This window comes from Podarcis muralis, chromosome 3, assembly GCF_964188315.1.
Source record: "Podarcis muralis chromosome 3, rPodMur119.hap1.1, whole genome shotgun sequence".
NCBI classification, from domain to species: Eukaryota; Metazoa; Chordata; class Lepidosauria; order Squamata; family Lacertidae; genus Podarcis; species Podarcis muralis.
This window is the reverse complement of record NC_135657.1, coordinates 37,212,724-37,231,181: the sequence shown is the minus strand read 5'-3', so window position 1 is coordinate 37,231,181 and position 18,458 is coordinate 37,212,724. Positions and strand designations below refer to the sequence as shown.

General features: G+C 39.5%; 1 protein-coding gene across 1 annotated transcript in view; it reads left to right on the top strand.

The window, feature by feature from the left end:
* ZFAND3 (zinc finger AN1-type containing 3) overlaps positions 1-18,458 on the top strand; it is a 135,945-nt gene that overhangs the window by 72,672 nt on the left and 44,815 nt on the right. Inside the window, exon 4 of the mRNA XM_028724390.2 lies at positions 15,391-15,570. Coding sequence (XP_028580223.1) covers positions 15,391-15,570 — 180 coding nt within the window. The remainder of the gene's footprint in view (positions 1-15,390; positions 15,571-18,458) is intronic.

The following is an 18,458-nucleotide window of genomic DNA, read 5'->3' as shown; positions in this document are numbered from 1 at the left end:
GTGAACAACTGGCTTCGCAAATGGTGTAAACAGGAACGGTTTGGATTCTTAGATCACGGACTGCAGTTTCTTGAAGATGGACTTCTGGCAAGCGATGGGCTGCACCTCACAACGGTTGGGAGGAATGTTTTTGCAAAAAATCTCAGAAACCTCATCAGGAGGGCTTTAAACTGACTAATGTGGGGGAGGGAGACAGTGCTCCTGAAGGTAGGAGTCTATCAATTGATGAAGATGATCATCCAAATGTCATAGACCGAATGGAGCAAAGAGCATGCAGACCTAGTGGTGGGAGGAGAAAATCCTTAAATAAGAGACACGGGGGAATGATTAATGGACTTCAATGTCTGTACACTAATGCGCAAAGCATGGGAAATAAACAAGATGAGCTTGAGCTCCTGGTACAGCAAACTAAATATGACATAATAGGAATCACTGAAACCTGGTGGGATAAATCCCACGATTGGAATGTAATAATGGAGGGATACAATCTATTTCAAAGAAACAGACCAGACAAGAAAGGAGGAGGAGTGGCGTTATATGTCAGGGATGTGTATACCTGTGAAGAGATCCAAGATTTAGAACCTCAAAGCCAAAGTGAGAGCATTTGGGTCAAAATTAAGGGAGAGAAGAATAACAGTGACCTCATTGTGGGAGTTTACTATAGATCCCCAAGCCAAATGGAGGACATAGATGATGCCTTCCTGGAACAGATGGCCAAGCATGCAAAAGGAAGGGAGATAGTAGTAATGGGGGACTTCAATTACCCTGATATTTGTTGGATGTCAAACTCAGCCAAGAGCATAAGGTCAAACAGATTCCTCACTGCCCTTGCAGACAACTTCATTGTCCAGAAAGTGGGAGAAGCAACAAGAGGAACAGCCATTTTAGATCTGGTCCTAACCAATGTTGATGACCTGGTTAGTGGGGTAGAAGTGGAAGGATCATTAGGCGCGAGTGATCATGCTCTTCTGAAGTTTACTATACAGCGGAAAGGAGCAGCCAAGCATACTAGGACTCAATTTCTCGACTTTAAGAAAGCCGACTTCATAAAGCTTAGGGAAGTGCTGGGTGAGATCCCATGGACAGTAATACTAAAAGGAAAGGGAGTTCAAGATGGCTGGGAGTTTGTTAAGAGGGAGATAGTAAAAGCACAACTTCAGGCAATACCAATGAGACGGAAACATGGAAGGTGCCTAAAGAAGCCAGGGTGGCTATCTAAAGAACTTTTAACTGAGTTAAGATTAAAAAAGGATGTGTACAAAAAATGGAAAAGGGGGGAAACCACCAAAGAGGAATTCAAACAAATAGCCAGCACGTGTAGACACAAAGTCAGAAAAGCTAAAGCACAAAATGAACTCAGGCTTGCTAGAGAGGTTAAAAGCAACAAAAAAGGCTTTTATGGGTATGTTCGTAGCAAAAGGAAGAACAAAGAAACCATGGGGTCACTCAGAGGAGAAGATGGTGAAATGCAAACAGGGGACACAGAAAGGGCTGAACTCCTCAATGCTTTCTTTGCCTCAGTCTTCTCCGATAAAGAAAACAATGCCCGACCTGAAGAATTTGGAGCAAATGATTCAGCAGAGGAAACACAACCCAGAATAACTAAGGAGATAGTACAAGAATACTTGGCTAGTCTAGATGTATTCAAGTCTCCAGGGCCAGATGAACTGCATCCAAGAGTATTAAAAGAACTGGCAGATGTGATTTCAGAACCACTGGCAGTCATCTTTGAGAATTCCTGGAGAACAGGCGAAGTCCCGGCAGACTGGAGGAGGGCAAATGTTGTCCCTATTTTCAAAAAGGGGAAAAGAGAGGACCCAAATAATTACCGCCCAGTCAGTCTGACATCAATACCAGGGAAGATTCTGGAGCAGATCATTAAGCAAACAGTCTGTGAGCACCTAGAAAGGAATGCTGTGATCACCAATAGTCAGCATGGATTTCTGAAAAATAAGTCATGTCAGACTAACCTGATCTCGTTTTTTGACAGAATTACAAGCCTGGTAGATGAAGGGAACGCAGTGGATGTAGTCTACCTTGATTTCAGCAAGGCATTTGACAAGGTGCCCCATGATATTCTTGTAAAGAAGCTGGTAAAATGCGGTCTTGACTATGCTACCACTCAGTGGATTTGTAACTGGCTGACTGACCGAACCCAAAGGGTGCTCATCAATGGTTCCTCTTCATCCTGGAGAAGAGTGACTAGTGGGGTGCCACAGGGTTCTGTCTTGGGCCCGGTCTTATTCAACATCTTTATCAACGACTTGGATGATGGACTCAAGGGCATCCTGATCAAATTTGCAGATGACACCAAACTGGGAGGGGTGACTAACACCCCAGAGGACAGGATCACACTTCAAAACGACCTTGACAGATTAGAGAACTGGGCCAAAACAAACAAGATGAATTTTAACAGGGAGAAATGTAAAGTATTGCACTTGGGCAAAAAAAATGAGAGGCACAAATACAAGATGGGGGACACCTGGCTTGAGAGCAGTACATGTGAAAAGGATCTAGGAGTCTTGGTTGACCACAAACTTGACATGAGCCAACAATGTGACGCGGCAGCTAAAAAAGCCAATGCAATTCTGGGCCTCATCATAGGAGTATAGCATCTAGATCAAGGGAAGTAATAGTGCCACTGTATTCTGCTCTGGTCAGACCTCACCTGGAGTACTGTGTCCAGTTCTGGGCACCACAGTTCAAGAAGGACACTGACAAACTCGAACGTGTCCAGAGGAGGGCAACCAAAATGGTCAAAGGCCTGGAAACGATGCCTTATGAGGAACGGCTAAGGGAGCTGGGCATGTTTAGCCTGGAGAAGAGGAGGTTACGGGGTGATATGATAGCCATGTACAAATATATAAAAGGATGTCACATAGAGGAGGGAGAAAGGCTGTTTTCTGCTGCTCCAGAGAAGCGGACACGGAGCAATGGATCCAAACTACAAGAAAGAAGATTCCACCTAAACATTAGGAAGAACTTCCTGACAGTAAGAGCTGTTCGACAGTGGAATTTGCTGCCAAGGAGTGTGGTGGAGTCTCCTTCTTTGGAGGTCTTTAAGCAGAGGCTTGACAACCATATGTCAGGAGTGCTCTGATGGTGTTTCCTGCTTGGCAGGGGGTTGGACTCGATGGCCCTTGTGGTCTCTTCCAACTCTATGATTCTATGATTCTATGATTCTATGATTCTAAGACCCCCACTTAGCCCCGCTAATGTGGTGCAAAGAAAAGCAGGGCAATACGTTTGGCACCACCTTGGCTGCAGGTGTTGCTCGAAGGAGGAATACAAGGTGCCATCAAACCATCTTAGGGACTCCCCTTTGGATTTATGTAGGATTTACTCCTTAAGCTTTTATTCTCCTGAAGATATCCCGCAAGGCAGCAGAGGTCTAGCATCAGAGTTTTCCTTCTCCTAGATGGGCTACCTTCCCAGGTTGACAGGCCCCGTCTGCCCCTCAATCCCCTCTCCTGCTTTGAAATGCAAGCATTAAAATTCTTACAATGTTGAATGCATGTGACGTCCCTGTCTTGCTTGTAATTAAGTAGTTAAAACATTTCTTCTGTTGATAGCTGTGCTTCCCGATATGGAGCACTTAGATTTACTGCCAGTTAAAAAATTCTGGATTGACAGCAATTGAAATTTAGATTTTGGTCATAAATGGAAATATAATTTAGAGTGCAGCCACGTCCAAGTGTATCTGAAGGAAGCATCAGATAGCGGAACCGTTATTAACATGAAAATCTCTTTGAGCTTAAGTCTTTGACATGCTTTGTCTAAAGTGTTTAGAGAACTGGACAAAAAAAGCTTGTTCTGCGGAGTGTAGGCAACTACTGGTTTGTACACTGAAACAACACGCTAAATAGAAAGACCTGTGAAATTAATGACCACCTTCTCACTGGAAAAAAGTGTAAGAGGGGTGTCTTCCCATTTCTCTTCTTCTCTCCCCCCTCCACCTTTCCTGCCCATTACAGAGTTTCATATTATCCAGATTGCTATGGTTCGCCTTGCTAAATGAGCTTTGTAGCACTAAGTTAATTTTCTGCCAGTATTGCTTCTGGCTGATGACTGTGGGTGTTTGTATATCCATTAAGTATGCTGCCAGGATGCATCCACCATTTTCCACCTCTTCCATTAAATGGCTGTCAGCAGGTTTACAGAACTGCTCTCTTACTCTGCACTAATTGCAGAAAGGCTGGTGGATGTGATGAAAAAAACAACCCACAAAAAAGGAGCAAGATCTTGTTCAGAGATCTCAAAAAGTAAATAGAAATGCCATCAGCAGTTAAATCAGATTTCGCATATAGTCACAGTGTGATTAGCAGGATGATGATATAATTTCTTTTTAAATTCTTACTTTGCAGAGCAAACCTATCTACTACCACAACTCCACATATCAAATAAAATATGTTCAGGCATACACAACTGAATATAGGTGGAGTTGTGGATAAGGCATGCCTATTAAAGTAGTGTACATTCCCTGCTGGTTTTACAGTTGATTTCGAAATGGAAACCTGTTAAAATGGCATCAAATGTTATCTAGCTAAGATAAATGAACATGAAGAGAATGAATGGATTTTACTTATAAAATTCAGTATGTCAGAAACCCCCTGCTGGCAGGGAGTATCTAAGGAAAGACTGTATGAAGCATGCAGACTTTGGTTTTAGGCTTCAAGCCTAAACAATAATAAAATAATTCACACATGGAGTTTTGTGTTTGGTTACTTTGCCTGTGTGGCTTTTCAAGACCAGGTATGTTTCAGTTTTGTATATATTTCAAAATAAAAACATATGTTTTACAGTGGTACCTTGGCAGGTCTGTTCTTAACCTGAAACTGTTCTTAACCTGAAGCACCACTTTAGCTAATGTGGGCTGCCGCCGCGCCGCCGCAGCATGATTTCTGTTCTCATCCTGAAGCAAAGTTCTTAACCCGAGGTAATATTTCTGAGTCTGTAACCTGAAGCGTATGCAACCTGAAGCATATGTAACTCGAGGTACCACTGTATATTGAATTTAAAAGTTATTAACATGAATCTGAAAGATGACAAGGTTTGTTTGCCTGTGGTTTTGTTTTGTTAAAACAAAAATAAATTTGTTTGCAAGCAAAAATTAATTAGCTTGCATCGTTTTTTGCTCATTTCTGACTGGACTGGCTCTATCAATTATTGGAGGAATAATATGCTGCATTATTATAGGTAATCTATCAGAAAAAGCCATGTTTCTTTTTTAAAAAATGCAAAAGCTAATAAATCACGCTCCTGAAAGATGCCATTGCTGTTGGCAATTTGGAAGCCACTCCCATATGTAAGACAATTGGACTTTCAACCGCATAGATTGAGTGTTACCCAACCTGAGGTCCTTCATATTTTCTTAGATTAGAACTGCTATCACCTCTGATCATTGACCAGGTTAGCAGGGATGATACTAAGAAGCGTGATTCAGTTGGAACGCCACATGTGCCCATATATTTTACTAGGCTTTACTCGTGAGTAAAGAGTGTGGTGCCATTGCAGAGGAATCTGACAAACGTACGTTGGCTTAAGCCAAATCTTCTCCCAAAGCAGCTGTGCAGGGAATTGTATCTTTGCCTGAGCTACAACATAAGGGCAAGCCTAATTAGTCCTCAGAACCTTTGCCATGTTATAAAAGCATTATTCAGCTCTGAGAGATTTCACCAGTAAATGGATTTAGGCTATTTACATTTCCTGGGAAATATCCCCACCTTTCCCCACAGGGTACACCTCAGCCACCTTGCTTGAGTTGGCCAGAGACCTCTTGTAACCTCCACTACCACTGTATGCTGGGAAACATATATTGATATGTCTGATTCAGAACTTGCGATAATTAGCACTCGGTGTCCTTTCCATCCATCACTGTCATCAAGGTAATCGCCCTGTGTGCTAGAACTAATGCCCGCCAGGAAGCTTCTATCTGGTAACTGGGCATCTCACAGATACTCAAACTGCTCAGCTTTATGAATGCTCAGGAGGCTGTTCCACACTTCCTTCTCTGCTCTGTGGATGCCTGCGGGACCAGACCTCTCTTCAGCTCGCCCACAACCCTTCTCCTTGCCTCATCTCCCCCATCTTTTTGCCTCTCAAATCATGCTTGTTGTTTTCTTCAGGTTTAGATGGAAACCTTGAGGTAAGCACAAGGCAGCGTTATCCCATAAGGAAAGCCTTTCTGGTATTCTGGGGAACTTCATCAGAAAGATCTTTAGGAGTCCTAGGTGGGAACTGGACTTGGGATTGGGCTGTCTTATGAGCCACCTCACTTGAGCCTGTCAGGTACCTTTTTAGAAAACAAAGTCAGCTAGCTGTGTCTGCAAACTTCAAGGAGCACGCCGAATGCGTTTTGAATTGTTCCAATCATCCACACTGGGGCTGCATGCACACTGTACATTTAAAGCACATTCTCCCCCCCCCCCATGGGAATGGTAGTTGATCCATCACAGAACTACAACTTTAGCACCCTTGTCAAATAATTGTTAGGGTGTGACTGCTTTAAATGTATGGTATGTATGCAGTGCTACCCCCAGTCCAGTGAAACTCAAACTGTCTGTTCTCTTTACTCTCTCTTCTCTAGGACAGGTAGATATTATAGCACATGGTTTAGAGAAGTCTTTAATGTTTGAAGTTTTATTCTGATTTTAGTTTTCTGTTGGGAGCCACCCAGAGTGGCTTAGGAAACCCAGCCAGATGGGCGGGGTATAAATAATAAAATTATTTATTATTATTATGGTTCCTCCCTCCTATCTCTACCTTCTTTCTCTACTCTCAGTCTTTCATTCTGGTGGTGCTCATATCCTAGCCATTTGCATTTGACCTTTAGGTTTCTGTTTCAGATTCCCTGGTTCTCTAGTGCCCACCTATACCCCATGTAAGGCAAATACTCCTCTCTATGGCTGTTTCTATAATAGTAACTGCAGCAAACCCTGGGCTCTGCCATCAGCCCAGGGGACCAAGGGCCACTGGGAGGCTATACCCTTTGCCTCCCAGAAATAATGTCAAGGCAAGGAGGAGACCAATCCAGACCCAACCACTGAGCAGAGAAGGAGTTGAAGGGAGCTAGAACATTCTGTTTTCCCTGCCAGTTGCCCTGTGACTGCAAAAACCGAAAGAAAATGACACTGGTTCCATCCATCAACTGAAAAATTAAAGAGACCAATTACTGTTAATCTAGAACACAACAAGGGAAGATCAGCCTGGTGTGTACTTGATATGAATGTTTGTAGCTCATCTCTTTGTTTATGGCCTTGAAGAACTGATCTCCCTCCTCTGCCTTTTTCCACTACTCTCCTTCTGTTGTGTGTCTTGTCTTTTTTGTTTGTAAGCCTATTGGCGCTCTCTCTCTCTCTCTCTCTCTCTCTCTCTCTCTCTCTCTCTCGACCTTGAGAGAAAATACAGTTAAATAATACCAAATCTTATTTCTAAGCAATATATTGAACTTTTTTAAAAAAAATTAAAGGCTTTTGTTGCTTGAACACAATATGAAATTGCAACCTTTTATAGAATAGTTGCCTTCATAGAAAAATAGTAGGAAAATGATCCTTCAAGGTCAGTTAAGAACTCCTTTGAGAGAGCAATTAATTTACCAATTTAAAAGTAATCTGAATCTGTGCTTTAAGTTAGTTTACCGTACTCAAGTAGATGAATACTAGTTTAGATATTGCAGATCTGTCATAATTCTGATATTTATCCATTAAACAAGACTATTCATTTCTGTTCTCTAAGGAAGTAGAATTCAATGACTGAAATATCAGGCATAATCAACAATAATGACTTGAACACACAAATGTATGAAGTGCATAGTAATGAAAGGTAGTTTGTTTAGAATTAAATAAGGAAAAGTTCTATGCTGTTGAATCTGATGTTTCAAAATTAGCAAATGCTAGTGTAGGCAATGACCGATTTACACATGTACGATATGTGCGTGGCTGCTCGTGTGCACATCGCAGCAACCCAGAAGTGGCCAGAAAAGGGGGAAGCATGGGGCGGAGTTGGCTTAGGCATGCTTTGACCCAGAACGCAACCCCAACACAAATCAGGGGTTACCTGTACATAGCATATTTATAAAAACAAGCCTGCCGCATATTTCTGAGTTTGCTTTATGATTTAACCATGGCATGGATTTTAAGCTTCTGACTTCTACTTCATTCAGATGGAAAATGTCTTAGGGATGGATCTAAATTGATTGAGCATAAGGACAAGAATCTAACAGTCACCATTGATATTTCTGATGTAAATGCTTAGGAATCAAAGAAAGAAATGAGCAATCAAATCAAACCCATGCCCTCAAGAGTATTTTTTTGCACCTAAAGCAGGGATCGGCAAACTTTTTCATCAAGGGGCCAGTCCACTGTCCCTCAGACCTTGTGGGGGGCCAGACTATATCTATTTAGATATATATGTGTATATATATGAACGAATTCCTATGTCCCACAACTAACCCAGAGATGCATTTTAAATAAAAGGACACATTCTGCTCATGTAAAAACATGCTGATTCCCGAACCGTCTGTGGGCTGGATTTAGAAGGCGATTGGGCCAGATCTGGCCCCCGGGCCTTACTTTGCCTACCCATGACCCCAAAGCATATCTTGAAAATACCTGTCCAACCTTTTGCTTCAACTTCTTCAATAATTTTTTTCCTACTATTCAAAATGATTTCACTGCCCCATGTCACATCTCATGCCATTCAGGTTTCATGACTCTCGGGAGTGGCTTTTGAGGGGAGGAATGGCAGAGAGCTCCATTGTGCATGTTAAGCCTTGCTTCCATTTCTTTTGATCCAAGACAGTGTTTGGATTCTCCACTAAACCACCATGTCAGAAAGCAAATGGATCTCCCTGCTTGTTGCTTCTAATGTCATCTTTCTTGATCCCCAGCAACCAGCCTGCACATTTAATGCGGTTTACAGCAGATGAAATCTCAATGGCTTCCCCATTATAGACTATTGCTTAGTTTTTTTGTTGCTTATTTTAGCTTCTCCAGTATTTCATGCATGGCAAGGTACTTGCTGTGGTCAAATCCTATGGATGTTGAATTCCCCAAGGAATAGGTCTAGCTGAAATTAGGAAGCAGCACCGCTGAATATCTTCCTACATAATTACCTGAGTTCTAAGGCTGGTACCTTTTCAGAGAGCTAAATTGAGTTTTTATAGTTTCTATTCAAGGTAGAGGTATTTCTTAATTTCCTATTCATTTTTAGCAAATTGCTATCCTTTCAAATTGTTCCTCGTAGCATTGAGAAATCTAGGCCAGTAGGGTGTGCTTAAAATACAATCTCTGGAAAGACATTATAGAACCGGTGTCTAAATACAGGTTCTCTCACTCTTCTTGCTGAATTCTTTTAATTGTTTATTAGTCTAAACCAATAAAGTGTTTTTAAAAAGCCAAACACCATTTCCCTATCTCTTAGTTTTTATAACTCATACAATATGAAAATAAGAGTAAGTGTAGTTTTGCTTTTTCTAGTTGTTCTAGAATGTTTTAGAATATTGAAAACTGTAGTTGGCTTTCTATTCATTTTATAAGTACTGAGTCAGACCAGCTTTGAGCAGATTCAGTTAGCTGAGTGTACCTTTTTGTCTCTTGGGACATAGGATGAGATTTGTTGTTTTATGTGGCTTCATGCTGCTAAAACAAATTTTGGACTGAATCTTAAATTGTTAATTTTATATTTCTGCTTTGAATCCAGTACAAGCACACTTGAGAGTGTGACTAAACTTATCATGGTGGCTTTTATATTGCCTTGTTATCAACTTAAATCGCTGCAGGTAGGAGTCATGGGGCTTTATTTTTACTTAAAATGTAGCACTGACATTTCTGAATTTACCAGCCATACCATATTTTAAAAGGTTAATCACCTTTTCTAATATAGGTTGGGGGTTTTTTTACTAGTCATATTGTTCAGACGTTGACCCACTCTTGGTAAATTTTATCATTAGCACTTGGTTCAGGGCATAGCTGCAAATAAATGCCTCATTGAAGATTTGAGCAGAGTCCATCAAGGGCACATGAACCCTATTAAACTTGGCTTTGTTACCAACAGCTTTCTGGCTCTCTTGTTTCTTTGACAACTAGGCTTACTTCTCTTTTGGGTCATTTGTATGGTTCTGCCTTGCTTGCTACCAGATGAGCAGTATAACCTGCTGAACAGCACCTTTCCCCTTTCACTGAGTGATGGTGCTTCATGTTAATGAAAAAAATTACCTTTGGATCTGTTAAACGCATCTGGAAGTAGCTGTCTCAATTTCATTTAATATTCTAAACCTAAGGTAATACGCATCTCAAATTGTCTGAATTTGAAATAAAATAGAACTTTTGAGGGAGAAATCAAAACACATGGGTTCAAATTCATATTTATATGATTAAGATAATGGCCACATCCAAGCATTGAAACATAGTCATAAGAACACACTGCATTCACATACAGTGGTGCCTCGCAAGACGAAAAGAATCCGTTCCACGATTCTCTTCGTCTAGCGGTTTTTTCGTCTTGCGAAGCAACCCCATTAGCGGATTAGCACTATTAGCAGTTTAGCGGCTTAGCGGCTATTAAAGGCTTAGCGGCTGAGCTTAGCGGCTTAGAAAAAGGGGGGGGAAAGCGGGGGGGGGAAATGGCAAGACTCGCAAGACATTTTCGTCTTGCGAAGCAAGCCCATAGGGAAATTTGTCTTGCGAAGCAACTCCAAAACGGAAAACCCTTTCGTCTAGCGGGTTTTCCGTCTTGCGAGGCATTCGTCTTGCGGGGCACCACTGTATTGTAACAATCATAGTTTCTCATTATGTCTCAACATAGGAAAACACTGAGTTGAATCTTGTTCAGTATCTTTGTTAACAAGCTCATAGTGTTCTAAATTGAAGCTTTTATTCTCCTTCCCTTGAACATGGGGGAAGAGGAGAGGGGCTGTGCAAGTCCAAAGCTTGATGTGGTACATATCTAATTCACGGGTGGGTAATCTGTTGTCCTCAAGATGTCCGACTCTCAACACACTAGCCTCATCTAGCATGGACAAAGATGATGGAAATTCCCCAAGTTTTAACTGCAGTAAAAAAGAGTATTCTCTTAAAACATGACCCAAGATAATTTCATCATTTTTCAAAGCCATGAAATTGATCTTTTATTCATATTTCAAGAGAAGGGTGTCTCCCCAGCATGACCGCTATGTAATCTAGGATGGTTACTGCAAGTATTGCCTGTTCTCTACAAAGTGAAACAAAGGCTATAGGATGAATGAATGCCATTTGCCTTATTTAAAGCAATTCATTAGCTTACCTTAACATACAATGCTATGGCAAGCTCTGCAGGTATCCAATTTCTACTGTTCCTTAAAGAACCAGTTCAGTGTAGCAGATCAATGTAGAAAGTTTAAATGTGACCTTAAGTTCATATATTTGGTAATCTAACTGTGTGGCTTTGGCAATATCCCTTCTGTCATACTTGAACTTACTTCTTTAAGCGCCTTGAAGAACAAATCAAACGCAAATATTAAGAAATAAAGCACAGACCCTATTTACCACTTATTTCTGTGCATATTGTGTTATTTTGTGAGCATTTCCATTCTAGTTTGGGAAACCTTAAGCCAATGACCATAATATGAATATTTTTGTGAGTGGAGATAAGTGCTATTTGCATGAAGTATAAAGCTTCATTAAACACATACAACTGCCATGGTCAACACATTTTAATTATTTTGCTAATCAAACAAGGCCCCACATCCAAATATACAGCAGACCACCAACAGACCACAAATACATCATCATTGTCTTAATCAGAACTTGCATTGGCATGGGGTTCCAATTTACTTCAGTGATCTAGAGTTTTGTATAACCTAAGATTCACAGAAGTAATGAAGTCATTTCAGTACTCCACAACCAAGCAGCTATGGCGGAAATCATTTTACTGCTGCTTTGATGCCATTTTATATTACGGTATTTGGGATAATGTTGGTAGTGAGTGGTCTGTTCCTCCACCACCATATCCCTACCACCACATCTGCTTAATTCAAAATATAGATTATGCTCCATCTTGAAACTACCTGGCACTTCTTAAAAAAAAATAATGAAAGAGTTTTGAATTCCAAACAAACATCACTGATAGAAAATTAGGCAATAGTTAACCTTAATTGGGACTCCGTGGGTTAGTCTAGAGAAATTAATTAAAAATAATAGACCAATGTTCTTAAATGCTAGGATTCTCCCTAGACATCCAAAAGGGCACCTGAGTGAGGACTGTGTAGATGCTAGCAGTGCTAGAGGCACTAATTGATAATGTGCTTTTATTTTTTTTAAAAAAATGAAATCTTGCATGCTCTTTTATTTGAAGTGGGCAAAGTAAATATGAAGCGTAATTAAATTTTGCATCCATTGGTTAGTAAGCCTACTTCAGAGATCTTTTGAGCTTTCACCAATATTGCACTAGGGGTTCTTTTAGCCTACTCAGTTTCTCAGTTGCCCCACACTGGCAACTTGTTGTTTCAGTATATTTAACAAGCTCTTATAATTTACCTGAATAGATTTTATTCTGTCTGCTAGAGTATTTCATTTCTTTTAACGAAGTAAATAAAATTAGTTGTTTCTGTTCATTAGTAGTCTAGGTAGAAACATGTGTTCCTGATATCCTCAAGGAGAAATTGGAGAAAATCCGAATAGGTAAACGATCCTTGTATTTTAGCAAACAAAACAATGATTCAAAGGTGTGTGTTTACTCTCTTGTTTGGTTGGCCATGTCCCTCTAGGCATCTTTCACGAACAAGCCCTGTTGAGTTTACCCATTTCTAAGGTATTTTTGTCACGTGGGTTTATTGGGCATCCAAAATTTATTTTCTTTTCCCAGTATTTATAAACCAGCAGAGATAAGAGACAGTTATTGTTCATAAGAAAGGTAAGAGACACATTTAGAGGAGTTCATAAATTTACCTGGACTTGTAGTAGCCAGGAGCCTTCTATTTCAGTGCTGTCCTATGTGCTTCATTAGGAAAAGACCTATTAATACTCTGAGACTTTCTGAGGAAAGAATTTGGTTCATACAACAAAATGGACTTGTCTTGAATGGGAAAAGATTGTGTGCTGTGCTACCAACATTTGCTTTCCTTTACTACAATTTTTGCTGTTACTTATGAAATAGCTAGCCTTTATTAAAAGTAGCTGTTTACAAAATTAGACAACTTGCCCGTAGAAAGCAAGATGTTTCTGCTTGGAATAGCACATACTGGGAGATGCTTATAAGTAGGTTATTTTCCTAATAATGCTGTATCTTAATAGTTGTCATAGAAATGTTCCATGCAGTATCTCATCTTGCGGGGTGTGCTGTGTGGTAAAGGTAAAGGACCCCCGGATGGTTAAGTCCAGTCAAAGTCAACTGTGGGGTTACGGCGCATCTCGCTTTCAGGCCGAGGGGGCCGGCGTTTGTCCACAAACAGCTTTCTGGGTCATGTGGCCAGCTTGACTAAACCGCTTCTGGCGCAATCAAACACCGTGAAGGAAGCCAGAGCACACGGAAACGCTGTTCTGTAAAATTAACAGAATATAGAGCAGTTGTAAGGAAAATGGGATTGTTAAGGCTGACTCCTTGCTGTAGGATGAAGCAGAAAGAAGTGTAATGAAATGCTTCTTCATTTCATTGCATAATTTGTATCTTTCATGTTAAAATTCCTAAAAGGAATAACAAACTGGAATAAATTAATTTTGTGCTGGGGCATGTGTCTTTATCCAGTTTTAAAAGAAATAGTATCAGGTCCTCATTTGGTTCTTCCCTTGTTCTACCTTAAGCTGTTCCTGTTGAGCTTAATATAGTATAAAACAGCATTTTATTGAATTTAAGATCTTGCAGATTCTGAAGAGCAGGCTGTTTTGTTATCAACTTGGGCTTAATAAGCTCTAGTTAAAGGCATCATTTCATAATTTATTGCCAATTCTTAGGATATAGGAGTGAAATAAAATTGAAGCATAGCTTGTGTTAACAGAAGAAACCAAAGGCAATCCTTTAAAGTACACATGTGGAAATCAAGCTAAGAATAATTGACACTGGTATAAATCTGCATAGCAAATGTAAAGGATTTCACTGGGCTTAAAATGAGACAACGTATTTCCAGGCTTCATGTGATTTTCCTTGTTGATGTTTCTTATTTCCTCATTGAATTTGGCTATAATGTAATATAAAACTCAGAAATGAACTACTGGTTAAGTAGCCCATGATCCAGAGGAATACTTTGTGTACCTTCATTTTTCTAGGTTTTTTTTCTTTCCAGGACTTGCCTTTACAGAATTCACCAAAGTTTTCTCTTAATTTCAAATGCAAACCATTCTCAGTTTTTGTTAGCGACTTAAACCTGAAATTTTGAAAATAATTGGAGTTCATTAGAATTGGTCCAGTATCAGCACAGATGAAGCTGAACATATCATGATGGGTTTTAAAAACATGCATAGTTACAGATCTAAGTTGTTTCCTGGTTGATATCACAAATAGACAAGTTTGCAAAATCCTTTATTGGCATTGAATAAATGCTGTGGTGATAGTCATGCACAAGAGGATAAAATTATGCAATATTTACATTGGCCAGTTGCTTTTTCTAAATAAGGATAATAAGGCTTTAGCTGCCATGCCAATCAGACACCTTAGAAAGAGGTGATGGCTTGGTGGAAATCACCGATCAGTTGATCACATAGTGTTAGTAGGTAGGAAGAACTGATATTGATGTTTTGTCTTATAAAGAGAACCTTTGCAAAAAATGAATGGTTATTTGTTACATACCTTTGTTAAATTCAGTATTCATTTGCAGTTCACAAACTGTATTCACATGACACTGTAATCTGAGAACCAAGTTAGTAAACGACCTAGCCTCATTTTAGAAGGAGGCAACAAGTAATTTTGCCTAGTTTCCTCATTAATTGCATTGTGCATAGAAACACTCACAACTAATGTCAACTAGACAGGATGTTTGTCACATAATTTGCCTTTACCTGGTTTCTTCTTTAATTAACTGCTGGTGGGAGAAGCCACATAAGAATTGTGGCACAGCAAGGGAGGTAGCCCTTTTCTCTGGAACAAATTTTTCAGGGGCTTTGGATGTGTGTGTGGAGGAAATCAGCATAAATTTCTGTTAGTAGCTCCAGTCCACTGGAGCCAAAGCACTAGTTGGATTGTGCACTAAATGTGCATCTTGTCATTCCACTGGAACAGCACTCAGTGATTATACCAAGTTCAGTAATAATGTATTGGTGCAATGAAGGTAAGTATAATATCTTAGGGCTTAGACTAATAGGATTAAATCACAGTTTATAGGGATGATTATATTGTAAAATACAACATATTGTATGTGCCCCATTGGACAGAAACATGTTTTGTAGTCAATAATCCCATCTCCCCAATTTTGTGTCCTGTTAGATTTTCAAAAGAAGCAACCAGATGATGAGTCCACTCCCAGCACAAGCAACAGCCAATCAGATTTGTTCTCTGGAGAAACAAATAGTGACAACAGTAATACCTCCCTATCTACGCAGACTGTTAACTCCAACCAGCAACTTTCGACAGAACTGAATGTAACTTCACCGAGTAAAGAAAAATGTAAGTGTAAGGAGAGCAAAGTAGGCTCTGCTCTTTTCTAGCATCTTTAGTTTTCAGCCTTTAAGAAGAATGTAGTGATTTCTTTGGGAAACTGTAGAAAACTGCTTGAGAATGATAGTTGTGTGACAGTTGTAGGAAGAACAAGGGAAGGAAAGCATTTTCTATCTTGATTGAATAGAGCCCAGTTTGCATAGCTTTATCATTTTCATAAAACTAAGTACTACATTTGTCAACCTATAGCTTAACTGTTGGCCTGTGCTGTGGAAACTAGAGCCCATATTATTGCAATAATTGTGATGATGTTCTTCAAATAAGTACAGAAAATTAAGCTTGCAACATAGGGTGTCATCCAATTGTTAGGGGATCTCACACATGGTGACTTGTGTAGAATAAGCATAAATACTTCCTGAAACATTTGGGTATTACAGACATACATTTTGCTGATTCTTTTATCTTAGTCTGACAACTTCCTTTAAAAGTAAAGTATTGTTCAGTAGTTTGAATTCAGATGCCATCAGTGCTATTTCATGGAAGTTTCTGACAAAAGTTGAAATTTCATTGTGTGCTCTCTCCTCTGAAATACAAAGCCTTATGTATAGATATATATCTATATGTTGGGGAAAGGGATGTAGATCTAGTTATTTATTTGGAATAAGTGCTAGGAAACTTTGTACTTTCTCACTATTTTCTTTGGGACAATGTGGTAAAGTGCTCTCTTTCAGCCACTTCTTCATTTGGAATGAAAAGGATTTTTCTCTAGACAGTAATTTTGATAAGTCACTTATTGTTTTTCAGTGGTGCTAAATACGTTGTTGGATTAATCTTGTTCATTGCATTTATATTCTGCTTTGCAAATAAAACTCAAGGAATGGGAACAGGAGATAAAATCATCTTACACCTTAGAATTGGAACCTCTTAAATACTGCAGGGAGTTTTATAAAAACAAGCTTTTAGTCTATATCCACTTAGGAGCTCTGAAAAAGGCCAATTACTATTGTTGGTTGCAAACATGAATAAATTGTTCCAAGTAAAAATCTCAGAAGAGACAATTGCAGTCAAGAATACTATGTTCAAGTATGCTAAAACAACCATGAAAGAGATTTAAGTAGAAAGTAATAGTGTTTTATGTGATAAGTCATGTGATAAGACCACTCCTATGCTGTACCAGTCGAGATTTCAGGTGGAGGACTGCACAGTTGAATGGCTGCCCATTTGGGAATGGGGGAATGTTACACACAGAAAACTAGCACAGTGGGAAGTAAAGCTAATATCAAACCCTTTACCAGAGAACTTTGGGGCTCAGGAGAGGATGTGGGTACAGTGTGCAGGTTTCTGTATAAGAAAATTCAGTTGTGCAATGTCCTACCTGCAGTCTGAAGAAGTACAGTCTAGGGACAGTTTTATCAAACGCAACTATCATTTCTCATCCCCCACAGATAACCTCTTGAATTAAGAATTATGTAAACACAGTAAATGACCAATCTTCGGAATTTCATTTGAATCTTTGCATTTGTTTACTTATAAATGCATTTCTATACTGCCAAACCATAAAATATCAGGACAGTATACAACAACAAAAAAACATTTTAAAAAAATCATTTTAAACAGTACAAAGCTACAAAGGTCTGTCAGCATAAAAAAAGTTTTCAGAAGATGCCAGAATGTCACAATGAGGGTGCCTCAGTCACTGCAAAAGGTCTACTTGGTTAAAGTCCAGTAAACTGTCACATACTGCACTGTTTACTTGCTTAATGATTTTTGCCTCCCCTGTCTGTCTGTCTGTATGTGTGTGTGCACAATGTGTCTGCCTTACTCGTTTATTCGCAATCTCACAGGTTGCCTCTATTCCATCCATTCTTGCCTAGAAGCACCAGGAGGGTAATACAGAAAAAGTTCTAGATGCACTTTTCTCTGCAAATGCGCCCAAATCCTGTTTCTTCAGTGGCTTAGCAGCTTCAGTCCATTATCTCTTGGGATTGTCCATTGTCTTCCTGAGCAGCTACTTCATTGGACCAGATTTGTCTTGCAATTTTTTTTTTCTAGTTTGGCTGTAAAGATGTACGAAAGGGAGAACTTATTTCAAAAATATGCTCTTCTGTTCTAGGCTTCTGTACACTCACTAATGCATGCTCCGAGATGATAGATATTAGGCAGCACAGCCAGCAGCGCATTTGAAAATATTACCTATAAAAAATTCTTTATGACTTCCTGCTGGGATGGCTGTAAGTGAAACAGTGGTTAGATTTATTTACAGTTCTAGCTATCTCTCTTTCCCCCCCACAACCCCCAAACAGTAGTTCTCTAATGTAGCTCAGATTAGTGTCATTTATCAGAGCTAATTATACAGCAGATGGAGCTTTTCTGATTGATGATGGTCTCAGTGTGGAAGGTTCTTTCCCATAATGAAGAATGCCCAAACTTTAAATGTCTTTTTTGATTTTAATTTAAGGGTGGCTTTTTCATATTATTTATTTTGTTTTGTAAGGAGTTCTATAATACATACGCTGCTTTCATTATAGCAGTGTTTCTTAAATGATTGATATTTTTTCAGTGCAGTGAGATGATGATGTACAGCTGCATACTTTTACTGAATAGATTTGCTTGTATTTCAGTAAACAAAAAACAGTGTGGGATATCATTGAGTTAATCCTTACCAAATTGTGCATAGATCTTACTGCTTAGAAGTGGTGTTGTTAATAAAAACAATTCAGATGGCAGCCTTTTGTGATCTTTCTCCGTTCCAAACCAGCTCGGCTTCAAGGTGCTAGCTGTGGTTAATTGCCCTACAGGCTAAGCACACTATAATTGTAGTAAGCCATTTTATTCATCATGTTGCAATAAAGATCTATCGTGTTAATAGTCTTGCTGAATGGGAAGAATTTCAAGCA